The 19466-nt window shown below is 40.6% G+C and overlaps 1 protein-coding gene across 1 annotated transcript in view; it reads left to right on the top strand.

Annotated features, from left to right (window-relative positions):
• The window catches only part of RPAP2 (RNA polymerase II associated protein 2), a 121715-nt gene that overhangs the window by 45517 nt on the left and 56732 nt on the right, over positions 1-19466 (top strand). The window contains exons 10-11 of the mRNA XM_030205378.1: positions 368-448; positions 4154-4222. Of these exons, the coding sequence (XP_030061238.1) occupies positions 368-448; positions 4154-4222 (150 nt within the window). The remainder of the gene's footprint in view (positions 1-367; positions 449-4153; positions 4223-19466) is intronic.

Genomic DNA, 19466 nt, shown 5'->3' on the forward strand with positions numbered 1-19466 from the left:
TCATTGGGTGGCAGTACTTGTTGACAAGAGTTCATCCTTCAGCATGCTGCTGCCTGCCCTTGTGCTCTATACAAGTTTGTGCATATGTAAACAAACATGCAGGTATGAACAGACAGATGGATGCGCCCTTGAAAGCAGCTGCTATCAGCTGTTGTGAAATGCTCCTGTTAATGCATTGCCCACAGCTGAGGTCTGTCTCTGTGAATTGGGGAGGGGGGATATGAACTAGGAGAAGAATACCCCCAAGTAGTTGAGAGTGAGGGCTCCCGGCGCCAGATCCCAACAGAGACTGCCCAGAGGAGCAGGAAGAAACTGAAAAACCCAAGCTATTTGGGTTTGCTAAAGACTTTTGGGTTTTTCTTTTCAGTTTGCCTTCGATTTTGGTTCCTCTTCAGATAACATACAATGAAGTTTACACAGAGTTAAATAATCTTATCAAGACTTTCAGGTAAGCTCTGACGATGTCATGAGGTAACACTGTAATAATTTATTTTTTACTTTGATAGTTTTCAATAGCCATGGAAAGGTGACAAATAATTTTAACCCATGTTGATTTTTTCAGAAGAAGAAAAATTCCTTACATAGCACTGGTCATGCTGGAAATAAAGATGGAAAAAGGTGTATTTTAAAATTTATTTTCAAAATTTCTAATCCAGCCACTTGCAAGCTAGATGACAGTAAAACAGAATAATAAAATATCACATTTTCCTCAATACCCATATCAGAAGTACAAGAATCAAATCCATGACAGACATACACCATCATGACATCCCCACTACATCTCCAGCTTATAAAAGGAAATTCACAAAACCACCACCCTCCATACTAAAAGGTCCTTTCTGTACAATAAGGCCATCTAATCCCATCCCAAAACCACCCACTCAGCCTATAATGCTCATATCCACACTGATCTACAAAACCACTCTCATCCCACCAAGAAAGGCTGCCTTCTACTCTGTCCCCTTTCAGACAAATGTTCTCTGAATGGTGCCTACATCCCTGTACACCAGAGAAATGTTTCTACAGCATAGCTGTCAATTTCATTATTTCATAGATCTCGTATATCTATTTAGGGCACTCTTTTCCAGTAGGAGGTTGGGAGTTCCACTTAGCAGCAATAGAAATCCTCTCTATGAGGAGCAAAAAATTGACCAAATAAGCTGACATGAAACATTCTGTTGAGCTGAGCACATTGCAACCCATCAACATAAGCATATAACCATCAGGTAGCCTATGCCCTGGGATACCCTGTACTATACCAATTATCGATCTCCAGAAGGTCCTCACCTTTGAACAGTCCCACCACAAATAGTTTATGGTTTACTTAAAACTTGATATTTTTGGATCAATTTCCAAATATTTGTGGTCGATAGTAAAAGAAACTAGAGATAATTGTTTTCAGGATATTGTTGAATTATTTCATGTATGTGTATTATCACTCATAAATTTATATTATGTTTGTTAAAATTCTAATAAAGAAAAAGAAAAAAAAAAGTTGATATGCTGCCCACCTTCAGATCAGGGTGGTTTACAAAAACAATATACAGTATCATATAAGAATAGGAATTCCATTAGTAGATAGGATAGACCTACCCCAAACGCTCCAAGACTATGATATGATTTGGGAATAAGAATGAATGTAGTTTTCTGAATGACAGATTTAACCACACTGGCAACTATTGCCCAAAGCCTGCTGAAAAAAATAAGTTTTCAGCATATTTCTTTCAGCAGGTGATTCCACAATGCTAGCACATGCCAGGAAAAAAAAGCCCTCTCTTTTGTGGCTGCAGAGTGTGCCTTAGAAAAATGTGGGACTATCATTCTAAAATCTTGTAAAGACCTAAGAAACCTGGCTGGTGTATAATATAATGTCCACTTGTTCAGATATAGTGGCTGCTGTTCCCATAATGCCCCGTTTCTAAACAGGGGTCTTAAATTTACTCCTATATAACACACAAAACCAGTGGTATTTTATATATAGTGAAGTCACACGATCAAACGTGCCTTCCCAAGGAGTCTAATGGCCATATTCTGCACCATTTTAAATCGTGTAATTTGGGCCTTTGCTAGTGCTGAATAGACCACGTTCCCGTAGTCCAGTCGAGAAGTGAAGAGGACATATATTAATGTTTGTTATGCCAATGATTGACGAACCCTCTAGCAGTCACTTGGCACCTCTGGCAGGACCTTAAAAGAACTGGTATTGCATAAATCTAAAACAGAATTTTATTTTGGATGGTTAAATCAGTAGTACATATGAAAATGTTCACATTAACCTACAGTTCCACATACTGAAGCTCACTCAGTCATACACCTCTATTGGTCTCTCATTTTTTTCTGGTACAAGTACTGCCTTGAGGTAAGTATAGCTTACACCTGCACTATTGGAGCAGCCAGGTGAATGGTAGACCGCCTCTGCCCACAAAGACCTCAAGCATGAAAAGTGATTCCCCTCCAAATGGGTCTCTGGTAGTAAGAAAAGGGCAAGAGCTCTCCCTCTCTTAAAAGAAGCCATGATTAAGATTGCAAAGAATTTAATCCTTACCCAAGGATACCTTCCTACACACATTCACTCCACTCCCCTGCACACTAACATCTTTCTCTCGCAATCACACTACAACATCCATCCAGAATACAACAGGTAAATTTATCAGTATATGGACCCAAATTGGGTGTTTCTAGATGATTGGGGCTGGTGGATGTCACAACAACAACAAAGAAAAAAGCATAAGATTATTCACTGCCATCTCCTGTTAACATTCCCTCAGTCACAGGTATCTCAGATTGTAGTAAATTGGATAAGGAATCCCAATACACCATCAAATTGCTTAGAAGTTACCAAACATCAGTCCTTTCCCTCCACAACTGCCTCAGTAGCTCAAGCACCACCCTTGCACAACTGTGCTACTTTTTTCAGGAATAACAGAAAATAATAGATTCCTGGTACTCAGTATTACCACATCTAGATACCACTTCAACTTTCTAACAGTTCCACCTGGAAGATCCTTGATGTGGTCTTAGCTCTCAAAGTCTGTCACCCTCCTACTTTATGAGCAACTTCTATTGCAGGTGGAGCTTGTGCCAAATCAGGAGAGGAACTGAGGATGTTCTTTCAGGTATTTTCTACATCCCTAAGAAGGCAGGAAGACTACATCCCATCATGCACTTCAGAGACTTAAGCTGCTTCCTTCACCAGTAGCTCACCCTTGCCTCCGTCCTCCCCTTACTTGACCAAGGGGGAATGGCTTTATTAAGTGAGTCTCAGCAACACATGTATGCATTTACCAGTTCAACCAACCATTATCAGTCCAAGCTCCTTCCCTTCAGACACTCCTAGTATTTCCCTACCTCTATAATCGGGTACTAGCAGCTTCATTAAAGGATCTATCCATCTTCCTCAGTCATATCAATCCATTTCTTTCACATTCTTGGCTTTCCCATCAGCTTTGACGAATCAACCCTTCAGGCTGCAAGGAAGATATTATTCATTTACTCCAGGGAGAATTCTGCACAAAAATTTGAAAATTCTGTACTATTTGTAGAGTTTTTGCACAGATTTTCCCCATCCTAAGGCCTGAAATTTCTTCCTATTTCCCTCTTCATCTCCAACCTCCCCCACCCTCCCTAGTGGCACACTCACCTTTGTCTGCATCCCCTCCCTACTGGCAAATTCACATTTCTCTGTCCCTTTCATTGTACTCCTATAGCTGGCTCTCCTCCTCCCCCACAGAGATCACTGCACATCAGGTCACTGTTCCTCCTCTGCCGGCATAGAACAGATTTCTTATGTTGGTGTATAAAGTGCATGCATAAATTGGGGCACAACCCACGCTCCGCCCAGACTCCTCTTCAGGCACCATGTATACGTTAAGGTGTGCCCGGATTTTATGAGAGGCCTTTTATGTATATAATTTACCCCCCTGTTTACTAAGCCACACTATCGGCTGGTGGTGTGCTAAGCCCATTCACTTTGAATGGGCTCTGTCGGCATTGCCGCGTGGCTTAGTAAACAGGGGGGGTTACTGTTTTAGGTGCAAAAAGTGTTTTATAAAATTACATCCTTTGTGTATTAAGTTTTGTAGCTGTTCGGTCCTCCTGGGCTAGGTCACGCAAAAACGTGTGTATGTTAATGTTTATCTTTATATTTTTTCAGACTTACAAACAAGAACATTTACCACAAAAATCCAGAGTGGTCCTTAATTGCCATTGTTCTGTTATCCATGTAAGTATTTCACAATTGTTTGATTTTGAGTTAAGCAATTGAAACATTGTTTTGTAGTATAATGACAATATATTCAAATTTTAAAGTATAGGGAAATGATAGATGGGCTCATTTGTTGCTTAAAACCGATTTCAATGTTTCTAAGATGATTTTGGAGAAGGGGCTGTTTCTCTTAATGCATCATCCTCTTTAATAGCATCAAATGGGCATGCTTCTGGCCTTTCTCTTTGGTTCTATGTCTGGCATCTGTGCTGCTGAAAGACCCTTTTCTTCTCTGGGGTATATAAATATTTATTTATTTATTTATTTATTAGGATTTATTTACCACCTTTTTGAAGGAATTCACTCAAGGCGGTGTACAGTAAGAATAGATCAAACATGAGCAATAGGCAATTACAGCAGTAAAAATATTCAAATAATACAAAATATGGCATAGTGTACTACTTACAATGTCAACACATTCTCTACATTGTGTTTGTGGTGTTGGCCTCAGAATAAATTGAAAGGGAAGGGCATCATTTCTTATCATATTGTAAGTTTCCGAATATCTTGGACTTGGCCTGGCTGAATATCAGTGTGACCTGACTAAAATTAGCAGGATCACTTTGGTTGTTGCAAAGAGCTGTCCTAAAATTAACCAAATCTTTCTCTGGTTACTGTAGTCGAGTACCTTCAGCAGCACCTTTCCATGAACCACATTACTAAATATCAGCCCTACTGTGTGTCTATGACTGGAACTGGTTTTGAGGGTTAAGAGATAGGAGGCCCTGTGAGGCATATTGGAAAAAGTTGAATTAACCTTCAAGATTTTGTAATAGAGCTGACTCTCTGGGAAATTTCTGAGTGTCCTTCCAAGAGTTTGACCTTTACAGTATGCTTCAAAATGTACTAGAGCAGTCAAAATATGTGGTGTAGCATAAATGACCTCTGCTTCGACTAAGTGTTTGAAAGCCTCAGCTTCACAGAGGTTTTTCTTCCAGTACTTGGAAATCTGAAGAGCTTGAATAGGCAGCAAAATGGGAGCGGGTCAAAAATAATTCTCCTGGTAGGGATTGCTTTCCCTTTGAAATATGAGAGAACAGTACCCCCAGGATGCCTTCAAAATCCTCTCCCATTTTATTCATTTTATTTCTTCTGGATCTATTAAATGTTCTAGCCATTCCAGATGGTGAGAGTGTGATTCCTGGCACAGAATCTACCTTGGGGTACTAGTAGGTGATTTCTTGCACGCTGTTAAAAAAAAAAAAATTACCTCATAAGCCACTAAAACAGGTTCTGGTAACTTATAAAGAATCTCACCAATAGGAATAACAGGAGTTTAAAAATCATTGTTTAAATATAAAGCATTTAACTTGCAGGAAGGCAGTGTAAACAAAATGGTCATGAATGTTCCTGACCCGTTCTAGAAAACAAAATCCTGTAGTTTCAGGAAGGGATAGATAGACAAGGTATGCCACTATTAAATCCATAGAAAAAAATACAATGGACAGTAAAAATAAGGACCCTCAAGAACAGCAGTGTTAAGTATACAGGTGTGCATTGTAATTTAAACTTTTTTTTTTTATTTGTACCCTGCGCTTTCCCACTCATGGCAGGCTCAGTGCGGCTTAGGTATTTATTTGTACCTGGGATAATGGAGGGTTAAGTGACTTGCCCAGAGTCACAAGGAGCTGCCTGTGCCTGTAGTGGGAATTGAACCCAGTTCCCCAGGACCAAAGTCCACCACTCTAATCACTAGGCCACTCCTCCACTTTAGCTTACTGTAGCTGGAATAAATGCTGTAAAACTATATGTTCTGATAAATACTCTGTTATAACCTGAACTTTCTAAATGTGAGAATGCCAACATTAACCTTTTGTAGAACACATCCCTCTGGTCGTCTAGCTGCTATTGAGAAATTTTCTCCTTAAGTATTTCTGAGTGCACTACTAGTTGTTTTATAATTTTATTTTGTAAGCCTCATGTTTTTCAAGAAAATTTTCTTCATATTTTATTACAAAAACAAACTATGGGTGCTGAAGGCAGGGAGCGTTCTCATTCCCTGTCTTTTCCCCTAGCTGATCACTACTATCCAGATCGATCCTGTGGTTCCCTTCTCACCTTCATGTTGGTGCTATTTGTTTTCCTACACTGCCACTGCCACAGTAGCTCTCGACAGACCATGCCTCTAATGCCATGCAGGAGGAGGGGGTGGGCACTGTAGAACCTGAGAGCAAAGGCAGGCAGAAATCCTGCTGTATTTTAACTTCCTGCTTGGTGCTACTGCTGCTGCCAGTGTAAGAAAGCAAAAGGTATGGCCAACAGAGACATAGAGGCAGTGGTACAGTGCCTGTCAAAATTTGATAAAAGAAGCAGTTATGTATGCCTAAATCCAAGCCTGTGAGCTAGATTTACTAACTTGTGTTAATTTTCATTTAAGGAATAAGGAACCCTTTTCCTAAACCACGTTAAGCGCTTAACATGGGAAAAAGAACTTACCACAAAACCTGTTAAAGCTGGTGGGCATACTACCTCATACATTAGCTATTTTAAAAAATATATATATATATATATTTTTTTTTTTTTTTTTTTGCTGGGGACATGTTGCAGAATGGGCATGAAAGTGTTAAACATGTTCTCATGTGCTAACTACACGGGAGCACTTACCGCCTCCTATTTAGGAGTTGCTAAGTGCTGCCACGTTAACTTTTTTCAGATAACATGCACTAATACAAACATTAGCACAGACCTGGAAAAAAAACTGAAAAATGCCTACAATACTCCTGCGTTAGATGTGGGCTTAGCGTGCAGGAAAGTCACGATTTAAAACACGCTAAGCCCATATTCTAACACAGCTTAGTAAAAGGGCCCCTAAGTTTTTAGTAAGTAGCCCATTGCAAGAATTGGGGCTTGTATTAAATAATACACATTAGATCACATTTATTCTTATTGAATTTAATAACACAAGTTATTAAATCTAGCCGTATAATTGCATTGTTCTACGTCTCCAGCAATTACCCATCCTCCTCGTCTCCTGCTTTCTCCCCCTTCATAGGGGTCCAATATGCTTTAAGTATAATTTGATACTGGAGTTGATTATAATTGGTAATGGTAGTACATCTGTGAGCATATTGAGATATATATTCATATTCCCAATCATTTTCACTCAAAGGTCCACTCAGCCATGCCTCCCATGTTTTTTCATCAGATAATGGAGTGGGCAGATTTAATATTCAAAGAGACATAAACTTTGGATAATAATTTCTTACATTGGTTTAGTTTAAACAGTACAATCTCTATATGATTGGGTTTTCTATGTAAGTTATCTTTTACATCCCTTCCCAATAGAAAGTCTCTGCCTTGAAAAAATTGGTAGAAGGGGATCCTCCACTGTAAGACTTCCTGTAACTGATACAAGGCCAGTATGGAGCCCTGGGAAATCAAGTCTCTACAAAGTGTAAATCCTGCCTCCTCCAGTTTCCTTCTCAATGGGGTAAAATATCCAGTGAACCACGGGTGGTAGTCTTTGAGCCCACTAAATGGTGTATTTCCCCTGATAGGCCATTTTCACTTTTTCCCATGCGTCCTGCAGGGGCTGGAGAAACACATGCTCCTTAAACATTTCTACATTACCACCTGTATCTTTACTCTGCCCCCTACTAGTTTAAAAATCGGATAAGGATAAATGCAATGTTTCTGTAGTTGAATCCGTTGCATAGATGGATGTTCCATGTGTGGCCTTAATTATAGCAGCTTGATGGTACGTTCAAAGGTTGGGAATACTCAGCCCTCCTGTTACTCTATCATTTTGTACTGTAGACCACCATACCTTAGGTTTTTTCCTTCCCCATACAATGTCTCTCAACATTCTATACCATTGTTTTAATTGCTTTGTTGGAATAGCTATCGGTAATTGTGCAAATAAGAATAATAATTTAGGAAGTATCATCATTCAGAAGGTTGCTATTTTCCCCCACCAGGTTAGCATAAGTGTTTTCCAATTCCCCAGGTTGGATTGCATCTATTTTTAGTAAGGTGATCATAGTTAAGGTGGTACAAATCTTTTGTATTTTTAGAGATAATAATCCCTAAGTATCTGAACCCTTTATCAGCTACTTTGAAAGGAAATTCAGAAAAATCTGTGGTTTTAGCATTAAAAATTAGAGCTTCAGTTTTCTCAGTGTTAATTTTAAAGCCTGATAGCTGTCCAAATTGAGACAATGCTGTCAGCAAGAAAGATAAAGTGATTTAGGTCAGACATAAGTATAAGTGTGTTATCCACATATCGAAAGATTTTGTGCTGTTTCCCATCTACCTCAACAGGGGCAATGTGAGCCAAAGTTCTTATTTTGGTGACCATACAACCGTTAACTAAGATGGCTCTCTTAGGCTCCACATACAGGGACCTAATCCAAGTACCATAGTTCCCTCCCCCCCCCAATCTGGTTCATTACCTCAAATAGGTAGGGCCATTCTACCCTATCAAAAGGTTTCTCTTTTGTCTTTTAGCAATAATGTCAATCAAATCTATAGCCCTCGGAACATTATCCCCTAGCTGTTTCCCATGCAGAAAACTCATTTTATCACAGTGTATGAGTTTGGGGAGAATATGGTCCAGTCTGTTTGCTAAAACTTTTGCAAATATTTTTATGTCATTGTTTAACAAGGCTATGGGCCTATAGCTGACACAAGTTGACGGATCCTTACCCAGTTTTGAGAGAACAACTACATTCGCTTTGTACATAGTTTGGAAGTAGGGCGCCTGGGAGGACATCATTGAACAGCTTTGTAAGAATATTTGAAACTTCCTGATTCATAATCTTATAATACTCAGTCGGAAAACCGTCCTTTCCCGGGGCTTTTCTGACCTCCTGTTCTGATATTGGGGAGTTTAATTTTGCTTGATCTGTCTCATCTATTTTTGGGAGGTCTAAACCTGCAACATATTTTTTGATCTCCTCATCCGAACAAGTGAGTTCAGATGGGTATAATTTTTCATAAAGGTCCCACAGTCCCAACACACAAACCACCAGGATTCGTTATCAGTCCAGACAGGCAGAGACAATAAACTGAAAAGGAATGTTTATTGTCTTTAAAAATTGAACAATGAACCAAAAGAAGTGCAATCAGCAAACAATAATAGGTAACTGAAATACGGATCAACTATAACACTAAACATTTGCTTGCTTACTTCCTAGAAAGTACCTGGGGAGATCAGGGCATACAGCTGTTCACCAGTTATCAAATATAACTGTTTTTACAGGGTTTCAGCAAAGAGCTTTCTCTCTCTCTCTTCTCCTGGGCTGAAATTGAAGCAACAGCCAGCCACTGCTGGGTAATTTCAAAACGCCAGGCAAATCAGAGCCCAGAGCAGTCAAGTTTCAAATAAAAACTGGTTTCATCACTGCAAGGCTCTTCCTATTATCTGTGTTAACTAACGAAAGAATCATTCACTTATCTGTTGTAACAGCTTTAAACCAGGCATCTAAATGTCACATTTAATTTAATATGGATAAATGCAAAGGGATGCTTATAGGGAAAAATAACCCCGACTGTAGGTACACAGTTCTGGGTTCCACATTAGAAGTCAAACCCTGGGAAAAGGACCTTGGAGTCACTGTGGGCAATACATTAAAATCTTCAAATTGGACAAAAAAGCAAATAGAATAATACAAATAATTAGTAAGGGAATGGAAAATAAAACAGACTACTATAATACGTCTGTATTGATCTATGGCATGACTGCACCTCAAGTATTATGTGTTGTGACTGCACCTCTCAAACCAGATATAGCAGAACTAGAAATAGTACAGAGAAAGGCAACAAAAAATGGCAGAGAGGACGGATCTTCTATGAATAATGGCTAAACATGTTAGGGCTCTTCAGCTAGCAGGAGATATGATAGAGGTCTATAGAATCATGAGTGTATAGAGTGTATATAGAGAATGGTTGTCAAAGGAAAGGAATCTCATTAAAATAAAGAAAAGCAATCTACACATACAGTAAGAGCATTCAATTATTATTGCATTAACTACGGGTTTCCTCTGGTTAAAGCAGTTAATGTAGAACTATTTTAAGTTGTCAGGGGGCCAAAATGCTGGCCTGAACAGCAGCACAGACTTTTGCTCTGTGTCTGGAAAGTGTTTATTTACACTTTTTCCTTCAGCTTCTAAGGGTAAGTGTAAGGGCTGGCTGTGAGGGAGAGTCCCTAAACCCCCGGCTAGGAAATCGTGCCAATCTTTGATACCTCCAAAGTATGTTAAAAAAAGGGTGTGGAGGGAAGGCCACTCCTCAGAGATAGTCCCAAGGTGTAAATATAGGAGTATTACCAATGTGGCAATGGAAAAATCACTCTCAAAATTGCAAGGAGAGCATACAACCCTCAATACCTTTATATGTATGCTAACATTGCTACTTTTTTACATTTTATCTTTTTTCTTTTATATAATTATGAAACTTATTGATTTAAAACAACAACAAGGAAGGAGGCTTTGGCATCAGACAGCCCACAAGACGAGCTATTGGACCTCTTATAGCGCTTACAGCTATTTCAAGTCTAAGTTCTTAACCGCAATCCTCAATGATTTGCCTCAGCTCTCCCCCTCTAAGATTTTTTTAAAGAAACAAAAGCGACAACTTATCTTAATGAACACATGAATCCAGCGCTGTGGTTTCAAAATATACACCTGATGCCAAGATTAAACAAATGGCATTTCGGTCTTCTGACTTGCTTTGGGGGATATATGCATTGTTACTAAAAGGGCTGTATATGCTTCTACTGGCGAATCACCGCCATCTTAAATCGGAGCGGGGCTTCCACTGCCTCTCGCCTCTAAAAGTATTGATCTTCACTTGTGAAAAATACTGCGTTGATTTTAGACTTTTGATACCTCAGCATTTTCCTATGTACTCACTGAACATTATGGGGGATGTTCTTGCTTCTGCAGAATCTACTACTACTTAACATTTCTAGAGCGCTACTAGGGTTACGCAGCGCTGTACAATTTAACAAAGAGAGACAGTCCCTGCTCAAAGAGCTTACAATCTAATAGACAAGTGAACGGTCGGTCCGATAGGGGCAGTCAAATTGGGGCAGTCTGGATTCACTGAACGGTAAGGGTTAGTTGCCGAACGCAGCATTGAAGAGGTGGGCTTTAAGCAAAGACTTGAAGACGGGCAGGGAGGGGCTTGGCGTAAGGGTTCAGAAAGGTTGTTCTAGATGTGATCTAGATGAATCTAGATGTGATAAAAGCCTGAACCAACACAGAAAAATCGTCTTCTGAAAACAGAGCAAACACAGTGAAGTTGTCTGAGTTTAAAAAAAAAAGTTTTAATTAACATTATGTACCTGAAATTCAAAAGAAAGTGTAGTGTCTAAAATGACGCCTAAAATCTTAGAAGTTTGTTCTACCTTCATAAGAACATAAGAGTTAGCCGTATTGGGTCAGACCAATGGTCCATCTAGCCCAGTATCCTGTTTCCAACAGTGGCCAAACCAGGTCACAAGTACCTGGCAGAAACCCAAATCATGGCAACACTCCTACTGCAAATCCCAGGGCAAGCAGTTGCTTCCCCATGTCTATCTCAATAGCAGACTATGGACTTTTTCTCCAGGAACTTGTCCAAACCTTTTTTTAAACCCAGAAAGCAAACCGCTGTTACCACATTCTCTGGCAAAGAGTTCCAGAGCTTAACTATTCGGCACACCATCATGCTACACATTTAATTCTGATGATTGGCTTATACCATAACAGAGTGAAAAAATATTTCCTCCTATTTGTTTTAAAAGTATTTCCATGTAACTTCCTTGAGTGTCCCCTAGTCTTTGTACTTTTGTAACAAGTAAAAAATCGATTTATTTCTCATTCTACACCACTCAGGATTTTGTAGACTGCAATCATATCTCCTCTCATCAGTCTCTTTTCCAAACTGAACAGCCCTAACTTCTTTAGCCTTTCCTAATACGAAATGAGTTCTATCCCTTTTATCATTTTGGTTGCTCTTCTTTGAACCTTTTCTAATTCCACTATATCTTTTTTTGAGATACGGTGATCAGAACTGAACGCAATACTCAAGGTGTGGATGCACTGTGTAGTGATACAGAAGCATTATAGTATTTTCGGTCTTATTCACCATCCCTTTCCTAATAATTCCTAGCATCCTGTTTGCTTTTTTGGCCACCACCGCACACTGAGCAGAAGATTTCAGTGTATTATCTTCAACGACCATCAGGCAGTATCAGCTCCTTGTGACTGTGGGCAAGTCACTTAACCCTCAATTGCCCCTGGTACAAAATAAGTACCTGTATATATGTAAACCGCTTTGAATGTAGTTGCAAAAACCTCAGAAAGGCGGTATATCAAGTCCCATTTCCATTTCTTCAGGAACAGACTGACCCTGATGACTTAACCAAAGAAGCTTGGTCTTGTCTCTGTTAAGCTGAAAACCATGGATCGTAATGTTGCATTCAATCCTTGTAATGTAATTAGATACTTGTGATGTGGTAATTGTCACATTATCATCTACAGGTATTAAGAGTAGAAATAGGACCTGAAATTCCAAAAGAATTTAGCTTAAAGAATATAATATCACGATTAGCTGTTCCAAACGTTGCTAAGTCAAGTCAAACTGCAGTAAGATCAGATCCTTATCTCTAGATAAGAAATTTCTGTCATCTGACATGAGCAAATAACAAAGATTCTGTACTATGATAGGATCTAAATCAAAATTGTGGAGAACTTAGATAATTATGATAATTTAAGAAATGAGGCAATAATTCTGCAACAGTAGTCTTCATCATTTTTGCTTGCAGGGGGATGGTAGCCAGTGGTCTAAAATTAGAAGGTTACCACCCAAGGTTTGGGGAAATGACCAATTTTTAAAAGACTATTCTGAACAGAGGTAAGCCATTAAATAAGATAGACAACTATCCAGCAAACCAAAGGAAGCAGAAAACTTTTAGCAATAACCTAATTTAGTCGCAGGAAAAGAGTGCCATACTCTTTCTGCAGGGGTGGCTATATTGGAATAGTCAGCTGTCAAAGAAGAATCTGGTAAAGCCTCTAACCTGTGGACTATAAGAGCTTTGATCTTATTATTATTATTATTATTTATTGCATTTATACCCCACATTATCCCACCTTTTTGCAGGCTCAATTTGACTTACAGAGTGTTGTTATGATGCAGTCATTACATGATTTTAAATACATAAGCTGAAATTAGATGAATTATTTTATCAGGAAAATAGTGCACTAGCATGTTTGCAGAAGGATAGCAATTTTGGTGATCATAGTTTGAAGTAGTGGTAGATGTTAAACTCCGTACTATGTCAAAAAGCTGCTTCCATTGAAAGTTTTTTTTCAGGGTTACCAGATTGCCGCCAGTGATGTTCTAATCGGTGACAAAGAGGTTTTCAGTTTAGATAACACAAGGGTGTACCAAGGAGCACATTTTTTTTTACCAGATCTATTTTTCAGAGTCAGAGGGGCCAAATCAACCATTACTGCAGCAAGCACATCATGCACGTTATGATCTTTCCCCTTCCTGACAATTTTCTTTAATAGAAATGCTTGAAACCTTGTAGTATAGTTATTTTGCATTATTCTGGCACCAGACATTAACATGAGTTTATGATGTGCTAAATCCTTTTGAAAGAGCTGTATGTAGTTAGTATTTCAAAAGAAGAGAATGGAATTTCTAACTCTAGCCTGACCACTTACGATTGTATTTTATACCCCAGGTACAATCTAATGGAATGCTTTCTGTATATTCTTCAGGATGTCTGTCTGCTTTCAGTTTCTGTATCTAAACTGGCAGCTTCCAGTGAACTGGGGTCAGTTTCAGCAGTAAACCCATCCAACAGGTTTTCTTTTTAAGGTTTAATTGAATTTGATTGACCACAAGTCATCGATAACAGCAAAGCTGTGTAAAATCTTTCAATGTAAGGGTAAAAACATACACAGGGATCCACACATCAGAAGAACAGTGCATAGGGCAGGTTCTTGAGAATAAGTAATACAGGGGCCCTTTTACAGTGTGGCGGTAAGCCCAGTGTGGGCTTACTGTTCGCTCTTTTGGGTCTACCGCCGGCCCAACGCAGCCGCCAGCGGTAGTCCTGCCCCGAGCGCACACCATTTCCGGGGGAAAAAGAAAACCCCCTGAAATGGCTTGCGCAGTGCCCAGTTACTGTCGGGTTAGCTTGGGAGCCCTTATCGCCTCCTCAATGGGGGCCATGTGTGCTGGGGGCTTTTTTTTTTTTTTTTTTAAATCTGTTGCAGTGAAAAGGGCCCTGTTGCGCGGGAAAAACGTCCCCTGTCGCCAGCGCAGGGCCCTTTTTACCACAGCTTGGTAAAAGGGCCCCACAATAAGTAATACCAAAACAGGAAACCATAGGGAAGGAACAGGAGCAAAGCATTTCTCATATAGGAGGTTAATAGAAACTAAATCTCCTTTAGGTTGCAGAGACTGGAGTAGAAGCAAAACCACTTTCTACAGCCTTCAGCTTTGGAGTCCCCATTTGTGGGCTATAGCAATCCTGCTTTTCCATGAAGGAAGTACAATTGCATATCTGTAACAGGGGCTCTGTATATGCAACCAGGATCCTATAGCCACACACAATTCCTCCTGCTTATCCCAGGGCTGAAACAGGCTAGAATATTGCTTGAAGAGAGAAAGCTGAACTGGAGCGTGGCAACATCAGTGCATAATTAGAAACCTTTGTAGAGGTCTCTGAGCTCTGGGAGAGCAGACCCGGTTGTTTCCGTCAGGTGATGTCACCGCTTGTGTGACTGTAGAATTCTGCTGTCCACAAAGAAGAGGACTTTACAATGTTACAAGGAGAATCAGTACCAGAAGTCAAACTTGAATCACAGGACTTCTTAATCACAACCAAGTATTCTAAGGCAGGAGGAGTTCTTAACCATTTTTGGTTCCCAGACCCCTTTAACTAACCAATGATATCCTCGCACCCCCTTCCTAAATCATTTGTCCACTAATAGTGCTAACTGCTAACAAGTTGCTAAAATTACAGTAGTATACAATTATACTGCCAATAACTGTCCTAATAACTACCTTCACTCTTGTCTAAAAGGTTTCAATAAATGGTCTCAGATGTCAAGACCCCTCCTGTTCTAAGGGGGCAGTTTTCACAGTGAAGTGCAAAGTCTTTGGGTATCTTGCACCAATTGACTTTGTTCAATGTTTCTTTCTGTTTTAATGTTCAAATAGTTATGGATCAAAAATACAAAACACAGGAGCAGTGGCGTAGCCAGACTGCCAATTTTGGGTGGGCCTGAACCCAAAGTGGGTGGGCACAAAATTTTCTCTCTACCTCCCCCCCCCCCCCCCCCCCCCCAGCAAAATTTAGTCACACTCAGATGCATTTGTCACACAGGGTAAAGTGCTGCTTTTCAGTGCATTAGATTTCAGACAATTTATTTAATAGCCTAATCCTTTTCAGTGAGCTTTCAGAGGCCAAAACCTCCTGCCTCAGGTCAGTATAATGCTGTTACGGTATCCTATCCTGACCTAAGGAAGGAAGTATTGGTCTCTGAAACTTTATTAACACCATATTACTTTATCCTAAATTAAAAATAAAATTATTTTCTTTACCTTTATTGTATGGCCATTTACTTTTTCTCATTGTGTTGCTCCCAGTCTCTAGATTCTGCTTTCCTTCGTTTTCGCTTAACTCTTCTGCCAGGGTTTCCTGGCCATTTGTCATTTTTCTCTCCTTTTTCTTTGCTTTCTTCAATATTTTTCTGCCTCTCTCTGTGTCCAGATTTAATTCATTCTTACTATCCATTCTTTAATTTCCTTCATCTACTTATGGCTTTTCATCTTTTTCTCACCCTTGTTCTCCCCATGCCCCTTCCTCTTGTTCTCCAATCTTTCACTACTCCCCCTTTCCATGCAGCAGCTCTCCTCTTTCTCTCCCCATCCTTCCAATAGTCTCCCCTCTTTCTTTCCGCATCCTTCCATCGTGTCACCTCTTTCTCCCTACCCTTCCATCCAGCGTCTTCCCTCTTTCTCTCCCCATCCTTCCACCCATCTACCCTCTCTCCTGATCCTTCCATCTAATGTCTCTCTCCCTCCTTCTAACCAGTGTCTATCTCTCTACCCTTTTCTGTTCAGTGTCCCTTCTCTCTCCACATCCTTCCAGTCTCTCCCCTTTTTCTCTGCATCCTTTCATCCATCTCCCCTCTTTCTCTGCCATCCTCCCATCTGTTTTCCCTCTTTCTCTCCCCATCCTTCAGTTTTCCCTCTTTCTCTGCCATCCTCCCATCTGTTTTCCCTCTTTCTCTCCCCATCCTTCCATTTTCCCTCTTTCTCCCCATCCTGCCATCCATTTTCCCTCTCCCAATTCAGGCCCACCAGCCCCAGCTCCCATTGCCGGCCACTGCTGCTTTTCCTGATGAACAGCAGGGCCGGCGCTACAAAAAGAAGAAGCGCTCAGCTGACTGAGCTGAGCGCCAACGCAAACTACGACTCACTCGACGAGAAAAAATGTTTTGAAAAAAACGCGGCACCGCAGGCAGCCTCGAAGCATTGGCTGCTGGCTCTGCAGGCTCCGCCCGTCTCTTACGTCACTGCCCCTGCTTCGCTCCAGGGGCAGTGACGTAAGAGACGGGCGGAGCCTGCAGAGCCAGCAGCCAATGCTTCGAGGCTGCCTGCGGTGCCGCGTTTTTTTCAAAACATTTTTTCTCGTCGAGTCGTTGTTAGCGTTGGCGCTGAGCGCTTCTTCTTTTTGTAGCGCCGGCCCTGCTGCTCATCAGGAAAAGCAGCAGTGGCCGTAAATGGGAGCTGGCGCTGGGCGGGCCTGGGCTGAAATTGAGTGGTCCTGGGCCCACCTAGGCCCACCCGTAGCTACGCCCCTGCACAGGAGAGACCAGGAAAGCATAGTTGCACACTTATAACAGAGATATCTCTCTAAGACTCCAGAACTGATTTGTAAACACAGTTTTGCCTTAGTCTAGCTTTTCTGGTTAACAGATTTCTAGAAGTCTTGAAGTTATAACAAATCATGCTGATGAAATGCATGATTCAGTAGTTTATATTTTTGCCAGAAATCAAAGCATTGTCTTTTATGCAACTTTGGAAAACAACTGCAGACAGGATTTGGGCATAAAGTCCTAGCAATAAAACCTACTTCAGAGCCACCCACTTAGCAAACCTGATTGCAATAATCCATCACATCAAAAACTGTTTGCTTTGTTGGTATAAAACAAGTCACTTTAAAGTGTCTGTGCTTTTTTTTTTATTAATAGGTTTTACTAATATGCTTTACTGCTGACATTTTTATCACAACGCATAAACCATCTGTTAGAAGTGCATATACGTTTGTTTGGCTCTCATTTTTTTTACTTTCAATGTTTTTTTTCATAATTAATCTGTCTTGATAAAATATATTTTAAGTAAACAGAGTTTAAAAGTATAAGGGTACTGTATGCCACCAGGCACTAGGTGCAGTGGTTATTGCTAGGATGGACTTTGATTCTGACAGTTCTCTTGTATTGGTTACTAAAATAGTGTGATTAGAAATCCTTTAGAAAGTAAGGGGCTCTTTTACTAAAGCTTTGTTTGTGCTATTGGACATTAAAGTTAAAGTGTGCACTAAGTGCCATGTGGCTCATAGGTATAGGATAGGACAGTCAATGTTTAGCATGTGCTAAGCTTTAATAAAAGGGCCCCCAAATGAGCAAAACAGTCTTTAAAGTGTCAGATAATCCAGTTCCACATGTTGTAGTGTTATTGTCACATGGCAGAAAAATTAATTTTCTAGCTGTAGAATCGGAGCAGAGTAGATGTGTTGAATGTTATAATTTTGAAAATGTGTTCCTGGAGGAATAGTAGGTGAAGGGGGTGACTTTCCTTGGGGAACAGGAGCATAGCTACCATTGAACAAGCCCAGTAAAAAGCTGGGGGTCATTCACTAGTAGGGACCAGCCTTCTGAACTTACACAGAAGTTCTGTTTAGGCCAAAAAACATTTTAAAAACTACCCAACACCTTGAGAAAATGATGACGGTGCAGAGAGATGAATGTGACACGCACTGCACTTCCTTCTAGCAGTGCCTCTGCCCTCTATCCTCTAGTTCAGCCAGTAAAGAGATGCAATTTGATGTAGGCAATATAGCCAGTTAAAATACTACTACTACTACTACTATTTAGCATTTCTATAGCGCTACAAGGCATACGCAGCGCTGCACAAACATAGAAGAAAGACAGTCCCTGCTCAAAGAGCTTACAATCTAATAGACAAAAAATAAAGTAAGCAAGTATAATCTCCACCAGACACTGGGACCCTTTTACTAAAGCTTTGAGTGTGCTAATGGAATTAGCATATGTTAAATGTTAAGCACTTTATACCTATGGGCTTCTGAGCATTTAGCGCACCTTAAACTTAAATAAGCTAATACTGAAATTTTGCTATTTTGCCATGGTTCTTCTGATAAAGCAAATAATTATTACTTGATCATACAAAGAGCTAGTCATGTAAACGGGCCTGCATAGTGCTGAGAAAGTTAGTAGCAATCATTGCATTACTTGCTTTTCTGTTTTATTATGAGATAGGGGTAGAAAGGAAAATTTAAAAGTGTTGATCACAGCCTGACACTTCCAGGGCTGTTTTAACCCCAGTGGGGCTCTGGGCAAATTTTTATAGATCTCCGCCCCCCCCCCCCCCCCCCCCAACGGGATTCAGCAGTGGCACAGCTTCTTAAGCCCCCTGCCAGCCAAGCCACTTCCCGCCAAAACAAATGCAGCATAAAGGTGTGAAGCTGCTGTCTGGGTGGCACTGCTGATGGCTCTGCTGGTTCTGCTTCTTAAAAACAGGAAGCCCATGTCAGAAGGGGCAGGTCTGGCAGAGCCATCAGCTGGGCAGCCTAAACAGTAGCTCCACACTAGTACTGTTTGTTTATTTTTTTTCTGGAAGCAGCAAGGCTGGGGGGGGGGGGGGGGGGATGGAAGCAGCAAGAGAAGGGAGGAGAGGAAACATGTTGGACCAGAGTGCAAAGATGTGAAGGGTGACCCATCTCAGAGAGTGAGATTGAAAGTCAACGAGTGAGGTTTTTTTTTTTTTTTGGTGATGCAATCAGGACCAGGGCCGTGCCTAGGGTCTCTGGTGCTCCCCTGCATACTATCAGTTGGCACCCCCCCCCCCCCCCCCCCCCCCCCCGTGTAGCACAAGATGCAAAGGAAATAGGAGCTGAAAGATGGAGTATATCTTAGAAACAAATTGCTATACATTGCAAAATAAGATAGCAGAT

Source organism: Microcaecilia unicolor, chromosome 6 (genome assembly GCF_901765095.1).
Source record: "Microcaecilia unicolor chromosome 6, aMicUni1.1, whole genome shotgun sequence".
In the NCBI taxonomy this organism is placed as follows: domain Eukaryota; kingdom Metazoa; phylum Chordata; class Amphibia; order Gymnophiona; family Siphonopidae; genus Microcaecilia; species Microcaecilia unicolor.